The sequence below is a fragment of the Passer domesticus genome, chromosome 7 (assembly GCF_036417665.1).
Source record: "Passer domesticus isolate bPasDom1 chromosome 7, bPasDom1.hap1, whole genome shotgun sequence".
In the NCBI taxonomy this organism is placed as follows: domain Eukaryota; kingdom Metazoa; phylum Chordata; class Aves; order Passeriformes; family Passeridae; genus Passer; species Passer domesticus.
In genome coordinates, this window is record NC_087480.1 from 15,674,592 (window position 1) to 15,694,645 (window position 20,054).

Sequence of the window (20,054 nt, forward strand, 5' to 3'; positions counted from 1 at the left end):
GGGGCAGGGTACCCCCAATGCTGCCATGGGAAAGGCAACTCCAACATTTTCCTGCACATTTTCTTCTCCCTCAAGCCTTAGAAGTCCCAGGAGGGGGATTTCTCCCTTTTCCCTGTCCTCAGTCCTGCTCTGGAACATCATAGAGCACTGCCAGGAGGTGGTGGCTGGTCCCCACTGCCACTAATGACAGGGCCAAGGGGTTTCCATCCCACTCTTTGTCATCCACCTGCTCACTAAAAGTGCCCAATAACCAAGAATTTCTGCAGAATCAGGAATCACAGTCCCTCTTAGCTGCTCCCCTTGTGCCCAGTGGTAAAATTCCCACTTCCCTCCAGAGTGTTCAGAAATGGCAGAGCCAGAAGCCTGGGATTTCCGTGGAAACAAAAAGAGGGGCTGGTATCTTTTTGCCTCATGCCATATTTTATTCTTTTCCTGTTGTTCTTTTCCTGTTGAATTTTATATGTTTTATTTATGGGGGACTTTTTATGTAATACTTTTTCCTCCTGGTGGCAGGGGGCCCCTCTGGGCTTCCCTGGGATGCAGGCAGGGCTCTGCTGGTTTCCAGTGGCTGGAGGGGTTCTGCTTATTTCCAAAGGGGTGTTGCAAGTCTGTCACCTTCCCGTGGCCATTTCAAGGCCATCATGGCCAGGTGACATCTCTGCCAGGCCACCTGGGTGCCACCTTGGGAGCTAAGGGAGGTGCCACAGTGGTGGCAGAGGCTGCCCCTGCTCTGTTGTCCCCTCCCATTCCACATCTGGCTGGGGACACCAGGCAGCCCCTCTGCCATCCTGCAGGGAGGGGTGCTGTGGGGCCAGGGGCTGTGCCCTGCTGCTGTCGGGTGCAGCTGGCCACCACAACGCCCTGGCACAGGTGCCCAAGTGGTGTTTGCCCCCAGCCCACCTGTGGGCAAGGCAAGGTTTTTGGGTTTTTGGAGAAGGGTCCCCACAGGGTGGCCCACCCTGGTCCTGGCCTGCCACAGCCCAGCAGTGTCCCCGAGCCCAGGAAGAGCCAGGCCCTGCCACCTCGCTGCCTGGCACACAGAGGGGCATTGAGGGACACAGCAGGGCTTTGTCCCCTGTGCTGCCGGGAAGGGGCCGGTTGCCCTCTGCAGGCTCCCTGGGCTGCCTCCACAGCTGCAGGGCACAGGGCCACCCATGGGAACCCTGGCACCCATGGGATGGGGGGCACCCAAGGGAGCAGGCTGCACCTGCCACAGCCCTGAGGCCACGGGGACCCACGAGTGTCCCCACCAGAACGCCACTGCCCCATGGGGGTCACGGGGCTGGGGGAAGTAGCTGCAAGATTCCCAGCAAAAAGGGAAAGCTTCCCGTTTGGAGCCCCCAAAGCTGAGAGCAGCTTCCTGGGATGGGAACCCCTCTTCCCTGCTGCAGATGCTGGGAATCAGGGAGGTGACAGGTGACATCGCTGCTGTCCCACAGGGCCAGACTCACACACTGCCTCTATGGGCAGCTTGGACAAACACAGCCCGGTGGGGCTGGGGGATGTCCCCAGAGCCACCAATACGGGGGGACAACCCCCTTCCCTGCCCCCAGGCTGCTCTGTCACTTTTGCAGAAGCCTTTTCCCCCAGGAGGCTGCGGGGGCCGCTGGCAGCGCTGCCCGGGCATCGCCGGGCACCCGGGAGCTGGCAGCCAAGGGGTGCTGGGGGGGCCGGGCAGGGCGGGCCCGCTCCTTTAAGGGGGGTGGCTGTCACTCAGAGAGCCCTTTTCTTTGCTGGAGAGCGGGACAGGCACCCAGAGGGGGAGTCCAGGGCGTGGGAGCCTGGCAGGGAGGCTCGCACAGCACCGGAGCAGCAGAGCCACCGCGGGACGTGACCAAGTCCAGCACCATGGGTGAGTATGGGGTGAGGGTGGGGGACACCTGGAGAGCTGCTGCTGCTGGCTCTGGGACCTTATCCACAGCAGAGCCCACTGAAAGTTTCCTCTGGCACTGGTGAGGTCCTGGTGACCCCACCGTGCCCGTGCTGGCTGTTGGAGCTGCCGAGGGAGGATGCCTTGGCACGGCAGCGATGATGTTTTCTTTCCCAAGGCGGTTTTCTGTCCCCATGTGCTCCTGTGCTGTCTGTGAGGGCAGCTGCCATCCCCACAGCCTGTCCCAGCCCAGCCCTCACCCCGTGGGCTGGAGAGATGAGAGCTCCAGCCTGGGGCTGGCAGGAGCTGGGCACTGAGCCCGTCACAGCTCGTGCCACTTCTGTGCCAGCAGCCTTGGGAAAACAGAGGCACACCTGGTGCCTCAGTTTCCCTACTGATACAGCAGAGCTAATACTCGCCAGTGTACCCCTGGGGTTTTAGGGCTGCTCTGTTCCCAGGGGTGCCCTGTTCTGCTGCCCCCCTGCCTTCTCCTCCTGTCTGCAGCACGTTGTTTGGCGCTGGCAGCAGCGGAGCCTGGGCACAAGGCTCAGGATTGTGTGGCACAAGGGCTCTTTCTCCCCTCCTTTCCCCTCCCCAGGCTTCCCCCCTGCAGCTTCCCAAAGCAGGGGCTGTGGCAGGGAGCCTGCCGGGCCCTGTTGCATCCTGCAGTCCCCTGGGAATGGAGCTGCTCACTGCCCCAGCGCGGGCACCTCCGTGCCACTCCCGGCTGGCCAAAAACCCAACCAGAACAGGCAAGTTTGGCCCAGCGAGGGGCCAGACCCTGTGGGTCCCAGCGAGGCTGGGAGCAGCGCTGGCCAGGATGAACGAGGCCCCCCTGGATCTGCTGTGTCCAAGGCAAACAAGAGGGAGGGGTCCCAGCACTCCCCTATAGCGCTGCCTTTGTTCCCTGTTTGCTCTTGGCGTGGGGCAGCACTGGGGTGGCAGTGCCAGGACAATCCCCCATTGTCCTCGGTGCCACTGCGCAACCTTGCTCCCCGTGGGGAGGGGAGAGCTGGCCAGGACCCCACGGCTTTCTTGTCCTGCTGGGGAGGAGAGAAGCACTGTGGGGTTTGTGGAGGGAGCGTGGGTTTGCTGTGGGTGCCTTTTTGGCATTCAAGGCAGAAATTCTATGCCCAGATGGGATGTGCCCAGGGAGCCACTGTGCCCTGGGCAGTGGGGTGCCAGAGCCCGCGTCCTGGGGAAGGGGAGCGGCTTCCCCAGGTGCCACAGAGCCAGGGCAGCAGCTTGTCCCAGCTTGCCTGGAGCCAAATGCTGGTGGGTGCAAACCCACCTGGCTGCCTGCTCCCAGAGCAGGCAGGACACAGCTGGCTGGCACCTCCAGAGCCAGCCCACTGGGGAGCTGAGCCCATGTTAGGAACTGGCTGGCACCTCCAGAGCCAGCCCACTGGGGAGCTGAGCCAGCACTCCTGCACGGAGAGCCCTGACGTGCAGAAGGAGCAGGTGCCCATGGCCTCACTCCTGAAAAAATCCAGCATTTAGGCACTCCAAGCAGCACACTGCTGTGTGTCCTTGCTTTCCCTGCCCTCACGCAGCTCCTGGAGGACTAAACCTATTACACAAGTGTTGTCATTTGTGGAGCTAGCACGGCTCTTTCCTACCAGCACGTCTGCCTGCACAAAGGGGTGGCTGCAGCCCGAGCTGCCTGCGGGGTGCCAGGCAAGGGAGCAGTGCCCACAGTGCCACCTGGAAGTGCAGAGTGCTCAGGGTGTGTGCTGGCTCCTGCTGTGCTGCCCCAAGCAGGGCCACCTTGCTGGATCTTCCCTGGGGTTCGATTCTGTGGAGGTGCTGGCTTCCCCTCCATCTTCAGTGGCAAAGCAGAACTGCAGGCAGCCGTGGTGGCCGCTGTGGTGGCAGTGGGGAGCCCATTAGCAGCTTGTTTGCCAGGTCCCACTGGCATTACGCTATGTCACGCTCTATTTCCATCTGTTTGTCACGGGTCAGCATGGCTGGCTCCTCACAGCCCCTGTGCCCCACGCTGCCGCCATCCCTGGGCACCCTTGGGTGGGCTCCTGAGCTGCTGGGAGAGCTCTCAGGGGAGCTGCTGGGTTTGGCTCTACAGCACTGCAATGGGTTGTTTCTGGGGTTTTCCTTCCACCTGTTTCCCTCCTCCTGGCAGGCACCTGTCTCCCACTGTGCTCGTGCTCCTGAGCTGCAGGCTCCAAGCAATCCTTGTCCCAGCAGTCCCGCGCCACCTCTCCTCTTTTCTCCACAGGTTTACTCGAGTGCTGTGCCAGATGTCTCATTGGGGCACCCTTTGCTTCCTTGGTTGCCACTGGCCTGTGCTTCTTTGGGGTAGCGCTGTTTTGTGGCTGTGGGCACGAAGCCCTCACAGGCACCGAGCAGCTCATCGAGACCTACTTCTCCAAAAACTACCAGGACTATGAGTTCCTCATCGATGTGTAAGTACCCTGCTGCAGAGCACCGCCTCACACCGGGGCCCCTCACAGCTGTGTCCTGCTCCGTGCCAGCCTGAGGTGCCTGGCTGGGCTGGCCGGGGCCAAGCTCTCACCCGGGCACCAGGAGACCCCCAGCTGCCTTTGCCCACGGCTGCATGGCAGGGTCCGAGTGGCCACTCGTTTTATTTCACACCAGTTTTTATCTGACCCTTGCTAGGTGTCCTGGGTAGAGCTGGACCTCTGCACGGGGTAGGTATGGAGGAGCTGGGGGTGTCGGCGGCAGCCTTGCTCACCACAGCTTTGTCCCAGCTTGCTCCTCCTGTGGCTTCACCCTGTGTTTGGTCCCCTTGGGGCAGCGTGGGGAGGGGAAGCAGCAGCGGCCGGGCTGCCACACGCAGGGCTGAGCTCTCCAGCACCTGAGCAGCCCTGCCCACTCCTGTCCCCCACAGCATCCACGGCTTTCAGTACTTCATCTACGGCACAGCTGCCTTCTTCTTCCTCTATGGAGCCCTGCTGCTGGCCGAAGGCTTCTACACCACCGGCGCCGTCCGGCAAATCTTTGGGGACTACAGGACCACCATCTGCGGCAAGGGCCTCAGCGCAACGGTAACTGGGGGCCCGAAAGGGAGGGGAGCGCGAGGCCCCCAGCGAGCTCACTCGTGGCAGCGGGTGTGTCATTGTTTGGGAAAGTGGCTAGGACATCCTGACAAGGTGATCTTAACCGGGGTTTGGCACCCCTTCGCGCGCCCCAGCGGGTTCACCAGAGGGCAGGAGACGGCGGCCGTCCGGGTTCTGGGATGTCCCAAAGGGAAGCACAGCCCTGCTGTCCTCCCCCAGGCCTGCCGTGTTTCCTGGGGACCAATGCAGCCTAAATGGCTACGTTTAAATAAACTGCTTCATGTTTAAACATGGGCAGGGAGAACCCGAGCATCCCTGCAGTGCTGGCAGCTCAAAGCCCTGTGGCACCTGGTACCCCTGGGGTCGTCCACTCCCCTGTGCTTGGGAACTGTGACAAAGTGCTGGCAAAGGCATCCTGTGCCCTGGGGGAGCAGAGGGGCACGGCTGTGGTTCCCTCGGGGGCTGGTTGGGGTGGCACCATGGAGGGAGGGCAGGAGAGCCACGTTGACACCCAAGGCAGCTTTTGCAGCTGCCCTCCCGCAGAGATCAAACCCTGCTTGGCCGTGGCCACGGTTACCCCTCCCCAAAGGTGGCAGCATTCCTGCTGCTGCCAGTCACCCCCATGCACACAGCCGGGCGTGGATCTGGGACTGGCACTGCTCCCGTGAGCCGCAGGAGCCCCCAGCCTGGGCTGCTGTCCTGTGCTGCCTGCCTGGGGACACGCTGCCTCTGGCCAGCAGTGCAGAGCTGGGCGCAGGCAGCACCGCACTCCCCACCTGCCCCACGCCCTCCCCTGCCTGGGGAACCTCGCGCTCCCCTGTCCGTGGCCTGGGCCGCTTGGTAACCGCGGCTGTGCCCGGCTTTGTCCTGCCCCCTGCAGTTTGTGGGCATTACCTACGTCCTGACCATCATCTGGCTCCTGGTGTTCGCCTGCTCCGCGGTGCCTGTCTACATCTATTTTAACACTTGGACCACCTGCCAGTCCATTGGCAACCCCACCAAGACCTCGGCCAGCATTGGCACCCTGTGTGCGGATGCCAGGATGTACGGTGAGTGCCGGGTTCCCCACCCAGGAGCCAGGCTCAGGGCAGAGGAGGGGGGATGGAGGGCAGGGCCCAGGCACGTTGGGTGGGATAAAGCAGGGCAGGTGCTGAAGAGCCCCAAAATGCTGGGCGGTGTGTGACAGGTGGCTGCAGGAAGCTGAGCAAGGAAGCCAGCTGCCAGCCATGCCCCACTCACCTGGCTCCCACATCTCCACAGGTGTCCTGCCCTGGAATGCTTTCCCTGGCAAGGTGTGCGGCTCCAACCTGCTCTCCATCTGCAAGACCAGCGAGGTGAGTAACCCCTGCCACCTCACGTGTGCTCCCCTCGGTGGGACACCTCGGCTCTGGCCTCCCCAGGCAGCACAGGGGACCCCGTGAGCTCACCCTCCTGTTCCCTTGCAGTTCCAGATGACTTTCCACCTCTTCATCGCAGCCTTCGTGGGGGCAGCTGCCACGCTGGTCTCACTGGTGAGTCAGTGCTCCCCCTGCCCAGCCGTTCTTCTCCGCCTGGCAAAGATGTGGGGGAAAAGGACAGCGAAGGTGGTGGGCATGGATGGGACAGAGCCTGTGCTCGTGTCGTTTTCTGGCACGTAAGTGCAGATGGTGAGTCCAGGCCATAAGGTAGAGGTGGCTGCAGGAGGGGATCTGGAGAGGCTTTAGCAGACCGCCAGGGAGAGGTCCCAATGCACGGAGTGCCCTGCCTTTCCCCGGTGCTCCTCCTGTTTACACCAGCGACACGGCACCGCGGTGGCACTGCGGTGTCCCGGGGCTGCGGGGCTCTGCAGGGCACTGCTCTGTGTGTGGGGGTGTGGGGCTGGGGGCTGCCCCCTCGCTCACTGTCCTCCCACCCACAGGTCACCTTCATCATCGCCACCACCTACAACTTCGCAGTCCTCAGGCTGATGGGCCGAGGCACCAAGTTCTAGCCCACGAGGCGGAGCCCAGCCAGACCAAACGCCCTTCTTTGTCTAACCCCGAGGCTTTAACACTGCAGCCACCTGACACCAGGTCTCCTGCGTTAACTCTGCCTTCGCTGATGACTCCCCTCCTCTTCCTCCCTCGCATCCATTGAGCTGAGCGTGACCAGGAAGGAGAGCCTCCCACCAATGGACGCCTCTTTATGCACTTTTCTCTCGTTGCTCATCCGTAGCCGGCTCGCTCTAGAGCCAAGCCCAACAAAACCAGAGAAGAGGAGGGACTTTCTCCAATGTCCCAGTGTTGCCTAGGGATGAGCAAAGGCCTTCAAGCTCCTGGGAGGAAGAAATCCATGTAGGTTGCTCCATGAGTAGCAAGAGGCTACCTAGAGAGAAAAGGAAGTTGGCCCAGTCCTGGTACCATTGCTAAAGACTCTCCTGGAGCTGTCTGCTGTCACCACCCATGGATGGAGAATAAGAGAAGGATTTTTTTCCCTTAGCAGAGAAAGATGAATTTAACCTAAATCGCCAGCTGCAGCCACGGCAAAGGGAGTTCAGGGCAAGGATCTTCCCAGTGTGGAGAAGAGAGTGCTGATCCCAATGCCGATAAAGCCCTAACCCAGCTGCTCCTATTAAAGCCTAAAGGAGTTTGGTGTCTCTGTAGACAAGGGGGACCCTTGGCTTTACCCTCCAGGCAGCAGAGAGGCAGCAAATAGGTTTGACGGAGGAGGGGACACCTCTGCAGCAAGCCCTGGGAGCGTAAAGCCAGAGCCATCCCTCCGTAGGCAGGGGATAACCCTCGGGACCGCGTGCCTCACCTGCCCTGCCAGTGCCCTTCACAATGGTGCTCTTCTCTGGGGTGATGTCTGCTTCTCTAACCTCCACTGTGCCAGAGAGCTCGGCTCGCTTCCCCCCCTTTTCAAATGTAACCACCCCTCCTTCTGTCCCTCTCGCCCCCTCACTTTTTTTCCTGCAAGTCAGGACAGCTGCCTTGTGCCTGCCAGGGTGGGAGGGACTGGCAGCATCTTGCTTCCAGGTGACACCCATGAAGGAATTGAGGAGGGAAGGAAAGGTGGCGGTTTGGGGGTCCCAGGGTGCAAACACAGCCCGTCTCTGCAATCCAGATCCTTACTGGTGCCAGTCTTTTCCCATGGAGAGGGATGGGGGGCAAGGGGTTGGGTGGAGACCTCTTCTCCATGACTGTTCTCCAGCTGGAGGAAAGCCCTCTGGCTGGGTAGCATGGATCCAGCCAGACCTGCAGAAGTGCTGTTTCCAGTCATCCCTGACAACTGGTGATTTGTTTTGCTCTCCCTGCCTCTCTCCTTAGTGCTAATCTTTGTGTTTATTTATTGGAGAAACTAATTTCAGTGGCAGACTGAAGCTCCATCTTGCATGGATTCTTTTCTCTTTTTTTTTCATGTCTGTATTGTTGTTATATATATTTTTAAGTGCTGGTTTCAGCAGGGGCAAGGATAAGGAGGCAGATCTGCTGAGCAGTGCATTTGAAGGATCCTTGCTGCCAGGAATGCTGAAATAGGTTGGCCAGGCTACCAACGCACACGGGATGGGGAGGGGGGAGATGCCAGCAGGGGTGGCAGGGTGGGGAGAAACCAGTCAAGATCTGGAAATTCACATCAGTGCTATCTCTCTTGGGGGTTTGCTGGGGTTTTTTTTCATATCCATTTAACAAAGAATAACCAGGTCCTCCTTCCCACCCTTGTCCCCAGACCCCACACACGCACACACACATACACACACACATACACACGCAAAAAGAGTTAATCAACTGAAAGTGTTTCCTTCATTTCTGATCTAGAATTTCAACTTGTTAACCAGCAATAAAAAGGAGCAAGTTTTTAAAGACTTATCTTACAGGATGTATTTTATAAAAATTAAAGAAAATACATTAAAATTAAGAACATTCTGAACAAGATGTACGTCTGCCTGTCCTTTTGTTGTGCTGGCTTTCCCACCTTCTTCCCCCACAAGAAAAAAAAAAAAAAAAAAGGGGGAGGCTCTGCAGGGAAAGGGAGGCTGCAGAAGAGAAGGTCTCAGAGGAGCAGTACTTGCTGACCCATGTGTGGGCCAGCAGCCCCTGCATGACTCTGCCCACTCCAGCCACGAGGTTCATAACTCTGACTTCAAAATCATTGTTCCCAGCTGGTGGGGGGGCCCTTAAAACCTCTTATTTCTCCTCCAGCCACCCTGAAGAAAGCTGGGGTCTTGCAGCAGCTGCTTGCTTGTGTTTGGTGCTGCTGCTGCCCTTTAACACTCGGCCCACGTGCTGACAGCCTCTGCTATGTCTCCTCATGTAGCACAACAAAACCACAGCAAAACTAACAGGACATCTCAAGCCAAGCTGGCTGGCACTAAGGCAGCATGTGTGGGATGGACATGGCCAGAGCCATGCAGGGTGGGCGATTGTCTCGCTTGCAGGGAGCCCTGTGTGGAACAGGATGGTCTTGTTTAGGCACAGAGGCACACTGGACAGTCACAGAGCCCTACATGTCCTGTCTGTGGCTCTGTGGTGCCATTTGCTGCAGGACTGTTTACCATGTCCACAGTGCTGGTGTGTGGGAGGGCATCGGCTGCTGCCTTTCTGCCCCAGAAAACCTTAGGTGCATTTTTCCACAGCAGATGCTCAAAAATTATTGATTTAAATATTGTTTCTCTTGGAAATCTCCCCAGAAGCTGTGCCCAGGGGCCTCTGGGGAGTGAGGCCACAGAGGGATGCTCCCAGCCCCACAGGTCTGCCAAAAATGCAGATTTCAGGCACAGCCACTGGAAGTGGCAGGGTGGGACCTTCACTACTCTTCCTAGATAGGACCCTAGCCCAAATCCCACTCCCCCTTCTCTTCCCTGGCTTCAGCCCCCTCCAAACAGGCAGCAAAGCTGCCCATGCAGCCCGGCCAGGGGAGGTTTAGCTCATGCACTGCTGCTGCCCCAGCTCAGTGGCACAGCTCGGCCTTGCCCTGGCTGACAGAAACCCATGGGGCTGCAGCCAGCATCAACAGGGCCCTTTGTTCCCTGCGTTCCCAGATGCCATCACCCTCCTCTCCCCATGCTGAAAGGGTCCTGTGTGTGCACAATCAGCCTCTGGGCAGGAGCGAGCTGGGGAACAAAACACCATCTCTTTCCCCTGGCAGAGACTGGTGCCCCCCCGGCCGGGCTGCGGGCTGGGGACAGCAAGTGCGAGGTGGCATGTGAGAGCAGCCAGCGAGGCCAGGCTGCTGGGCAAGGCCCAGGGCCAGATGTAGCCCCATCAGGTGTGCCTGTGGCCATGCCCCGCTGCCACCCCACCTGGGGACATTGGAAGTGCCCTCAGAGCTCCTTTCCTGGGCACCCAGCGCCCTCCAGGAACTGGCTGAGAAAACACAGGGAATAAGCTCTGCCTCATGCAAACCCCATCTCTGTAAAAAACTAAACCAAACCAAACCAAACCAAACCACACCACATCTTGGTCCATCAGGAAAGCTCCAAGCAGAGGACACAGTGCAATCACCTGCGGCTAAAATGCGGCAGCACTGTGCTCCCGCAAAGGCTGGACCACAGAAAGGGACCCTGGAGCAAGTGCCATGGGCTGCTTGCTGGCAAGAAGGCAACTCCCATCCCTCCATCCTGTGCCCTGCCGCCCCGGGAGAGGGCCCTGTCTGCCTTGGGGAGGGGAAAAGAGAGGGGAGGCGATGGCGGCTCGCAGGGGGTGTTGGTGATGAGCATGGGCACCCAGCCCTGCGCTCAGACAGCCCCCAAGGGCGAAGGGCCGCCGGGCTGGTGGCCTCCTCCGCATCCCGAGCCTCCGGGCGCGCATCCCCGGTCCTGCGGCTCCTCCCCGCGGCCGCGGGATGCAGCGGCTCCTCGGGCAGCGAGCCCCGGTTCCCCCCGCAGCCCCGGTCCCCCTCCCTACGCTGCCCGGACCCTCCCCCGAGCCCCCGGGACACAGAGAGCCCACCAGGACACACCATGAACACACCAAAGGCTCATTTCTCTCAGCATGGATTCGGACTCAGCCCTGGAAAGGCTGTGCAGATGATGTGCTGGTTTCAGCTAGGGCAGTTTTCTCCACAGGGGCTAGTACGGAGCTGTGTTTTGGATAAGCCATGCCTGGCCAGCAGCTCTGCCTGCCAAGGCAGTACCGTGCCAGTGGCATGGTGCTGACACCCACCTGCCATGGCTGAAGTCCTCACCTGCACCTGATCGAGCACACAGCTGCTTTCTCTCCCTCTGCATGGTCCAGCTCTGCCAGGAGTGTCTGTCTGAAGATGAGGAGGGAATAGTTAAGTGGAAAGTCACAGAATCACAGAATGGCCTGGGTTCAAAGGGACCTTAACAATCATCCAGCTTTCACCGCCTGCCACAGGCAGGGACAACTTCCACTAGAGCAGGTTGCTCAGAGCTCCGTTCTCCCTGGACTTCAATCCCAGTTAACTCCCAGGGATGGGGCAGCCACAGCTTCTCCAAGCAACGTGTTCCAGAAGTCCTGTACCTGCACGTGGCCACGTGCATCAGCCCCCAGAGGACCCCAGGAAGTCATAAGGAAAGAGCTCCTGCAGCAGCCATGCAAGCACTGGGCCAGGGGCTATATCTGTCCATCTCTGATTGCTTTTGCATGAGCAATCACTTCAGCAGGCTATCCACCATTTACAGATTAGCCCAATCTCTCTGTCAAGGGACTCTGACTCACCTGTGCCCTTCAGATAACCACTGATGGAGCTGCCATCACCTCCCACTTGGGCAGTGCCGAGTGCTCCCAGTGTCAGAGCTCCCCAAGCCTCTGTTTGGAGCTGGAGCTTGGAGTAGGGTTCAGAGGTTCCTAAAGGGGCATTTTTAACTCTTTATTCATTCTGCTTAACCTCAGCTTCACACAAGAATATGCTGTATCCAGAGATCCATGAATCTCCTCAGAGTTTATTGCCTTGAGGAGCAGGCCCAGAGCTGAGGAGGAGCTGCACTCAGGGAACACCCCTGGTCACCAGAGAGCAGCCCCAGGGCATCTGCAGCCACCGGTGCTCCTCAGAGTGGCTCTTGAGGAGAACCCAGTTCCCTTAGCCCACCACCAAGCAGCTGCATGGCTCTTCAGGAGCACTACCCAGCCAGAGCAGCAGAATCCTCAAGAGGGCAGTGGGAGAGAAAGATGAATGGGATCAGGACACTCCTCACGCCTCCTCTTCTCCAAACACACTGGGATATGCTACAGCATCTGTCCCACACAGAAGCAGCTCACTGCCTTCCTTTGGAAACACTCCTTTGCCCTCAGGGATCCTTCCTCTCCCCATGCCATGACAAAACCTACTGAGCCCTCTGCCACAGCTGACAGAGGGAAAGTGGGGAATAAGGGAATGGCCTCTCTATGGCTCCTGCCTCTGTCTGCACTTCCCTACAAACACCTCACACCAGGGGAGTCAGCAGCTTCTGGTGCTTTCAGACAGACCCTTCCTGATGTGATGCAGCCTCACCCAAACCCCACAACCCCACCATGCCAGAGCCATCTCCCACCAGTGCTGACTGTGTTTTCAGCTGCCTTTTGAATAGCTGAAGTAGTTGGAGGACCCCAGACACTCCAGTCCACATTTAAAATGCATGGTTTCCAAGGACTTTGAACCCTATGCTGCCTCCTGGAATCATGGATAGCGCAAGCAGACCAGGGAGAAAAATAAATTAAAACATTCTGCCAAAAGAAACAGCAGGCACAGGCTCTGCAAACACAGAGAAAGTCTCCCAAAATAAGCAGCCATCCTGGCAGGACAGCGAAAGAGAACAGTCCCCATATGCTGATTTCCTTGTCAGCATCCTATGGAAATCATGCCTGGCTAAAACCCCCTCGAGCCCGAGGAACCAGTTCCAAGATCACTGGAAGAATTCACAGGAAATTACTGGACTTGCTGCTGAGAGCCCAGGCTGAGAATTTAAGATGTAGTGACAGAAGGAAGCCATGTGGAAGATTTCTGTTCTGAAACTGTTTTCTGATTCTACTGAAAAGGAAATCTGCTCACTGGAGTCAGCTGTTGAGTTCTGATCCTTCAGCTCCTGGTCCAGGCAGGTACATGAAGGAATATCCCTCCGATCCCTTAGTGACTTCTCTCTGCCAGATGCTGTAACTAACCAGTCCTCAGAACAAAAACTGACTTCAACATTGATAAACCAAGAAGGCAGCCACTTCCCAAACTCACTTGAATACATCCATGTTTTATTTGCTTAAATAAAGGTAGAATCTTGGTTTTACAATTCCAGTTCTGTAGCAATAGCAACAACCGCAGCAGCACGAGGGGACACGGGAAGGGATGGCTGTTGGCACTGGCCTTGCAACAGAGTTCAAAATCCTGGCTCCTTTGGGAATTGTGCGTTTCATTTAAAATAAATTAAACAACTGAAATATATTATACTCTACCTTAAAAAAAAAAACCAAAACATGTAAGCGTAGTATAATGGTGGGGGGGGGTAATATAAAAAAAGTCAATGGTCCAATGTCTGTTAGAAATAAAAGGTGCTGTGTAACACGTGCACAACAAGGCTCTTCAGCTTTATCCACAAGGGTGCTACAAACAGCTGCACATGAGCCTCCTGCACTGTGGCATGCTGAATCTCTGCCCTCTTCCGTAGTCCTCACACAGATCCCAGGAGATCCATGGGAAAGTGGCAGTTTCACCTGCAGGGAGCTCCCTCAGCAGCCCCCCTGCCGGGGGCCAGCATACAGGGACTTGAGTCTGTCCTCACCCTGAGCCCCTGCACAAACCAGCTCCAGGGAATGAGCCTGTTCAGGGATGGAAACTGGAACCACAGGTCACAGAGCCTGGGACCTTGGAGGAAATATCAAGCAGTGCTAATGAAGAAAAATCCAGAGGCCTCAGGAGGTCAGACACAGTTAAATAAACAGTAACAATAATATCCTGTAAAAATTTCACCTACAGAGGCAGAACCTTCTCCTTCAGGGAGCTGCCTAAATAGCATTCACTCCCCATGAATACAAGTGTTCAGGCCTGTTTAGAAATTAGACCCCCCTAAAGCATTAATACTCCAGTCCCTTCCACACACGGTTGCCCTGCAGACAAGGGCAAGATCTCCGTGGGTTACCCCAGAAGAAATGGGGGAAAATGCTCATGCTCTGCATGCTCAGAGACTGTGCCTTGATGGGGACAAGCTGCCAGCACAGGGCAGAGACTGCCCTGCTCTAAAGCACAGCTTAAGGGAGGGTTGCTTGATTTGAGCTCTAAAATTTACCATCCAGCAGCTGATGACAGCGGGGATCACCCGGCAGCCAGTGGATACGTGCTCGGGGCAGGCTCCTACGTGCCTGCGGGCAGCCACAGCTTTGGCCAAATGCTTGCACGGGAGGTTGCAGGGCACGAGGTTTGAATGGCAAAGACAGCAGTCAGCAAGCTCATCTCTGCACACAGCCAGCCTGGGACTAACACCTAGCAGAGGGCAGGAGGTGGGAGCAAAGCCTGGCATCCCTTCTAGAAGGCTCCTTGGGCCCCCATGCCCGTTTTTCAGCCACCTTGAACAGAGAAAGCAGTGCAGCTTTCTCCCCACTGGGCTGAACACAGCAGTCAGTTCCAGCAGACACTTGAGCAGTCTGTCACAGGAATTACAGATAAAGCATCCTGGATTTCCTATGAGGGATGGAGGGCCAGGCCAATGGCAGGGGCTAACTGTGCCTGCAGCACCGTGCCTGACACAGCTGGATGTGCCTGACACAGCAGGTGGATGGCTCCATGCTGCAGCATTCACTTGGGAACATCCACGCTGGAGCAACTGAAGGCGAGGCTGTGCCAGCTAATGAGGCACAGGGGGCACTGGTGGGTTTAACAGCTGACCATGCATGAGGCCCCCAGCCACCTGCACACCTAGGAGACAGCCCACCCACCTGCCATCTGGTCTGCTAGAGCACATCACCTGAACACAGTGATTATTTGTGACAGAAACCAGCTGAAGTGTCACACTCCAGATCTCCTGAGTAACCCTTTGACATGACCCAGTGAGCAGTCACATCAGTGTTTTCACCCAGGGCTTCAAGGCTGAGCTTCCACAAGAGACAAGGAAACATGTATTAAACAACAAGCAGACAGTCTCTCCAAAAAATAACACTCACACAAGACAAAGTTAGAGGTGAGGAAAAACAGACCAGAAATAGGCAGCTATGAAGAAACAATACTGTCACATTCAAACACAGGCCCATGTCTCCTTCATATGTAGCTTCAGGTCAGAGCTCTAACAATTCTCATCACAATTCAGCCTCAGGACACAACACACTTATCCCAAACAACAGACACACATCCCAGCCACTCCAGTATTTGGCTTTCTCACATGGGCCAGAGTCTTTATGACAGGTTTTGTTCAGTATGTCGAGTGGGATTTCCTTTGGCAGTATGGTCATGAGTGGGTCTAATTTTTTTTTTTTAATTTTAGGACTAAAATACTTCAGTGTCTAAGATGCTCTCAGCTTTGCTCTGCAGGCAGTTCTTGGTAAAGAACAAATCCCTACTGTCTTCAGGGAATTTAAAGGGCTTTACCTCAGCCCTTTAAACCTGCTAAAACAGGCAGAGATGGAAGCAAGACTATGCTCACATGCTCTGTAAACAGCTCCCTCCTGCAGATACATGCTCTGTGCCTGAGAACTCCAGGCAGGATTCAGATGGTGAGGCTGCAGCTCCCCAGTGAGCAAACCACCTCTTGTCCTTGTGGCCACTCTCCTCAGAGTGGCCCAGGGCTGCCCAGGTGTGTTTGATCCGGCTCGAGCGCCGCTCCCAAAGCAGCAGCCACTCTCAGCAACAGGACGAGCCCGATTTGGAGCTGGAGTTCAGGTCAATGGTGTGGCCCAGCATGCAGTGCTCCAGCTGCTCCTCCACCGCCAGCACCTGTCGCACGGCTTCCTCGAAGGCCACGGTCACGTTGGTGTCATCCTTGGCACTAGTCTCCAGGTACGGGTAGTTACCGTTTTCCATGCACCACGCCCGGGCCTCCTCTGTGCTCACCTGTCTCTCCAGTTTGTCTATCTTGTTGCCCAGGACTACAAATGGGAAGTGCTCAGGGTCCTTCACATCAGCATAATAGATAAACTCCTTCTGCCAGTTACTGAGGTTCTCAAAGCTCTGCCTGTCATCCACGCTGAAGGTCAGCAGGCAGCAGTCTGCTCCCCGGTAAAAGGGCGTCCGCAGGCTCTTGAACCTCTCCTGTCCCGCAGTGTCCCAGATCTGGAGGGTCACAAACCGCCCGTCCACCTCCAGGTCCCGGTTCAGGAACTCCACCCCAATGGTGTGGAACGCCTGCGAGTCAAACTTGTTGGTGACGTAGCGATTCATGAGGGAGCTCTTCCCAACTCCACCATCTCCAAGGAGAATGACCTTCAGGAGCAAGGACTTGCCGCTCATTGCAGCGGGATGGAGGGGCAGGGTACCAAGGCAATCTGCAGCGTTCAGAAATAGTACAAAACAGCCGTTTCTTGTGGGTTCTGCAGAAGAACAGAATATGGTATTTCCATCCCCTTTTCTGAAGTTTTGTATATAGGAGGTGATGTCTGTTTTTAGAGAGATCTTACTGTCCTAATCTCTCTTATTAAGGAGTTTAGAGCTAGGAACTGGACAAACTTTCAGGCACTCAAGTCTTCCATCAGGTCCAAAATGGATGCAGCACATGACCCCTTAAGTGCAAGGCAAAAACAACTGTTGAGAGTTTAGTATCAATTACACTACTTTTGGTGAAAACTCTGTATCAGAAAGCTTGTCCAGTTTTTCCAAACACATCATCACTACTTCAAACATCTCTCCGGGCCTGCATCCTGTGAGGCCATCACAGAAACAGCAAAATCACCAGGGGTGACCATCACCAGGCCTTCCCTTGCACTGTACCATCACCAGCTAAGTAATTTCTCCTCTCTGACTTGCTCTACTGGAAGGATGCACTAGATGTGCAGGTCTAATACCAATACAAGTAATTTGTCAAGCCAGTTGTTAATCACCCTGAGGATGCTGACTCACCTTGCCAGCGCAGCTGCGCGTGATCTCCGTGGCTCGGAAGGGGTTTCCCAGGCACAGGAGCAGCTGCTCTTTGCTGGCTGTCACAGCCCAGTGTGCTCAGCCTCAGCTGCAGGTTCACATTGCAACAACCCAGACACCACAGGTTCCTTAGTCAGCACCCTCAAGGCCAAGTGCCAACACATGCTCCCCCTCCCAGGGACACTCTGCAGGGTAGGGTAAAGGCCTGACATGAAATAAGAGGTTTGTTGGGTTGTTGTACTGTACCTGCTCTGTCTCCAGGACTGTCCAGGGAACACCTTCCTCCAGCGTTTCAGTCACTAAAAAACAAACATCAGTCATCAAGGTTACCAGAGCTGCCCTTGTCGTCTTTCAGTTTGTGATGCTGACTGAGGATGGAAGGACAACAGCAGAGCTCTAGGAACCTGCATGTGCAGTACAGATGGCTGGAGTAAAACAGCAAGAACAAAGCACTGAGCAGTTTCCCTTGCCCTGAGTGAAATGGAACAGAGCCCAGTTCTGGCCAGGGCAGAGCGAGTACAATGGGCATGCTGAACCCCAGGTAAGAACAGAACAAACTGAAGGAGCTCTGACATGAGAGCAAAGGCTGTGCAACCTGTGTCTCCCCTCAGTCCAGGGGATGATAACAACTGTGATCTGCTTCCCCTGCCTACTCACACACCCTGGAATCTGATTAGAGGATTGAACACACAACTGAATCTACTAACTAGGATAGTGAGCCAGCAGGGAACAGCCGGGGATGAAAAGACAAGGAGCTTGCTTACACCTGCTACCAACATTCCTGGGAAGGGTGTGGATGAGTAGTGCTGCTTAGTGATGACATCTCCAACCCACTGAAGCAGGAGTGTGTGGCACTGCTCAGATCAGCACTCCTGCTCCTTCCAGGCCAAACCCTGCTTTCTGCCTTAACCTCGGGGGGCCCTGTTCAACCTTGATTCTGCTCTTTTTGCAGCCCTTTCAAACAGTGCTTACCACAAAGCCAAAAGCAGAAACTTCTGCTTTAAGTGAGTTTCTGCACTTTCTGCACAAAAGGCTCACAAATTTCACTTCCCTGCACAGAAACACCTCAAACCAAGTCCAGCTGAGCTAATCTGATGGGCTATTTGAGGAGCAGTGTGTGACCCAGTATTTCTAAAGCAAAGACCAAAATGCAAATGTCAGAAGAGACAAACAGGAACTGCAGCACAGGTCCCCAGGGCCCATGGCTTAAGGGAAATCCTGCCCCATGAGCAGGTGAGCTGTTCAATAGCCTTGTTCCTTTCCAAACCTTCCTGAGGGATGCTTAAGACAGTCACTGCCACCAAAGCCCCTCCTGGCACAGGCCACCAGCACCGAGCAGAATTTCTGCTTAGAAATGCTCTGTGAGCAAGTGACTCTTTTTAAAAATGACTAATAGGTTCTGTCGGGCTGCTGCAGAGCCTGCAGGACTCAGAAGCAGGGCTCAGCTCAGCACGCTGCCGTGACACAGCCTTGACACCGCTGGTCCCGTTGCGAGCTCCGGAGGCTGAGCCCCACCGCAGCAGGGCCGACCCGCTCTCGCAGGGCGCCGGCACCAACAGCGGGCTGGGCACGCCGGGTCCGACTCCCCCCTGCTCCCCAGGCCCCGGCGCGGCGGAGGCGAGACCCTCCGGCGGGTGCCATCCCGCCCCACGGGAGCGGCCAGGGAGGAGCCCGCAGCCGCGAGGGGTCCCCTCGGCACGGGCCGGGGTAAAGGGGCGGCTCTCCGGGCCCCCCTCCGCAGGTGCCCGGGCCAGGGGCGGCGGCGCCGGGCCCGCCCTTACCTCACCCTCACCGGCCTCCGGCCGCCGCCGCCGCCCGGCCCGCGGGGCGCAGGTGCCGCTCAGCCCCGCGCCTGCGCCGCGCACGCGCCTCCCGCCGGCCGGCACGGCCCGCCCTCGGCCGGCGGGACCCGCCCCGAGCCCCTCAGGGTGCCGCGGTCACTCTCCTCACGGCTCCGCGTGTTCTCCCTGTGCTTCCTCGGCCCCCTCATGGCTCCGCATTCTCCCTTTTGCCTCCTCACGGCCCCGCATGTCCCCCTGTGCCTCCTCACCGTTCCGCATGTCCCCCCTGTGCCGCCTCAGCCCCTCACAGTCCCCCTGTGTAGCTATGATATTTTATGAAAAATCTTTTCTTAAGATTTTTTCCCCTCCTGAGAGCTGAGTGCCTCAGGAAAGAAATGTAAACAATAACTGTCTGCTGCTGTGGAATGCAACAGGTGCATCTTCCATTAATTCATGTAGATTGTTTTTAATTAGTGACCAATCACAGCCACTTGTGCCAAGGCTGTGAGCAGTCACAAGATTTTGTTATGTATTCTATTCTATTCTATTCTATTCTTGTTTTTGTAGCCTTCTGATTCCTCCTCTCTCTCTGTTCTTTTAGTATAGTTTTAATGTAGTATTTTAATATAATATATAACATAATAAATCAGTCTTCTGAGAAAAATGGAGTCAAGTCTCGTGTCCTCACACTTGGGGCATTCACCGCAAGACCCCTGTCACTCCCCTCACGGCCCCGCATGTCCCCACTGTGGCCGGCAGCCCCGCACTGCTCGCCCCCGGCACTCCCCTCACAGTCCCGCCTGTGCCCCTTCACAGTCCCCTCTGTCACTCCCCTCACAGTCCTGCCTGTGCCCCCTCACAGTCCCCTCTGTCACTCCCCTCACAGTCCCCTCTGTCACTCCCCTCACAGTCCCACCTGTGCCCCCTCACAGTCCCCTCTGTCACTCCCCTCACAGTCCCCGCATGTCCCCTGCCCCCCGCAGCCTCCTTAATGCCAGTCCCTGTCACTCCCCGGTCTCCTGTCTCCTCACGGTCCCACATGTCGCAGCCCCTCACCGCCCTTCCCTGTCACTCCCCTCACAGTCCTGCCTGTGCCCCTCTCTGCCTGCCCCTGTCACTCCTCTCAGAGTCCACCCGTCCCCACTTTGTCACTTCAGTGACAGCTGCCCAAAAGAGCAAGACTCCCCCATCCTCACAATTGCTCATGGGTCAAGGAGCGAGAATGTCTTTAAGGAGGTTTCCGGGGAAGAACAGCTAATACAAACATTACTTTGAAGGGGAAAATTGTGGCCAGCCTTGCCCAGACTGCGAGAGCAGGGGGAGAGGGAAACCAGCCCCCCAGGTGGCTGCAGAGGGGTTTTGGGGAGCAGCAGCCACTTGTGTGTTCCCCTGTGATTGGTATCACCAACTCTTCTTCCTAAT

At 56.8% G+C, this 20,054-nt stretch overlaps 2 protein-coding genes across 9 annotated transcripts; one reads left to right on the plus strand and one right to left on the minus strand.

Moving 5' to 3' along the window:
* Nucleotides 1-1,718: 1,718 nt before the first annotated feature.
* PLP1 (proteolipid protein 1) lies at nucleotides 1,719-8,795 on the plus strand. Of its 2 annotated transcripts, none has more exons than XM_064427097.1 (7): nucleotides 1,719-1,852; nucleotides 4,104-4,290; nucleotides 4,737-4,998; nucleotides 5,786-5,954; nucleotides 6,166-6,239; nucleotides 6,351-6,416; nucleotides 6,803-8,795. In XM_064427097.1, exons 1-7 carry the CDS (start codon nucleotides 1,849-1,851, stop codon nucleotides 6,872-6,874), a joined length of 834 nt encoding a protein of 277 aa, XP_064283167.1. In that variant the 5' UTR covers nucleotides 1,719-1,848; the 3' UTR covers nucleotides 6,875-8,795. The 2 variants fall into 2 exon arrangements, with proteins under 2 accessions (XP_064283167.1, XP_064283168.1); XM_064427098.1 differs by having other exon boundaries at nucleotides 4,737-4,893; nucleotides 6,803-7,370.
* Nucleotides 8,796-13,025: 4,230 nt separating this feature from the next.
* On the minus strand, nucleotides 13,026-18,726 carry RAB9B (RAB9B, member RAS oncogene family). 7 transcript variants are annotated; one of them, XM_064427102.1, is made up of 3 exons: nucleotides 18,633-18,726; nucleotides 17,098-17,150; nucleotides 13,026-16,262 (listed from the first exon to the last, which is right to left on the minus strand). In XM_064427102.1, the coding sequence occupies exon 3, from the start codon at nucleotides 16,225-16,227 to the stop codon at nucleotides 15,622-15,624; it is 606 nt and encodes a 201-aa protein (XP_064283172.1). In that variant the 5' UTR covers nucleotides 16,228-16,262; nucleotides 17,098-17,150; nucleotides 18,633-18,726; the 3' UTR covers nucleotides 13,026-15,621. The 7 variants fall into 7 exon arrangements, with proteins under 7 accessions (XP_064283172.1, XP_064283173.1, XP_064283171.1 ...); XM_064427103.1 differs by having other exon boundaries at nucleotides 13,026-16,307; XM_064427101.1 differs by lacking the exon at nucleotides 18,633-18,726 and adding an exon at nucleotides 16,834-16,939 and having other exon boundaries at nucleotides 17,098-17,550.
* Between the last annotated feature and the right edge of the window lie 1,328 nt (nucleotides 18,727-20,054).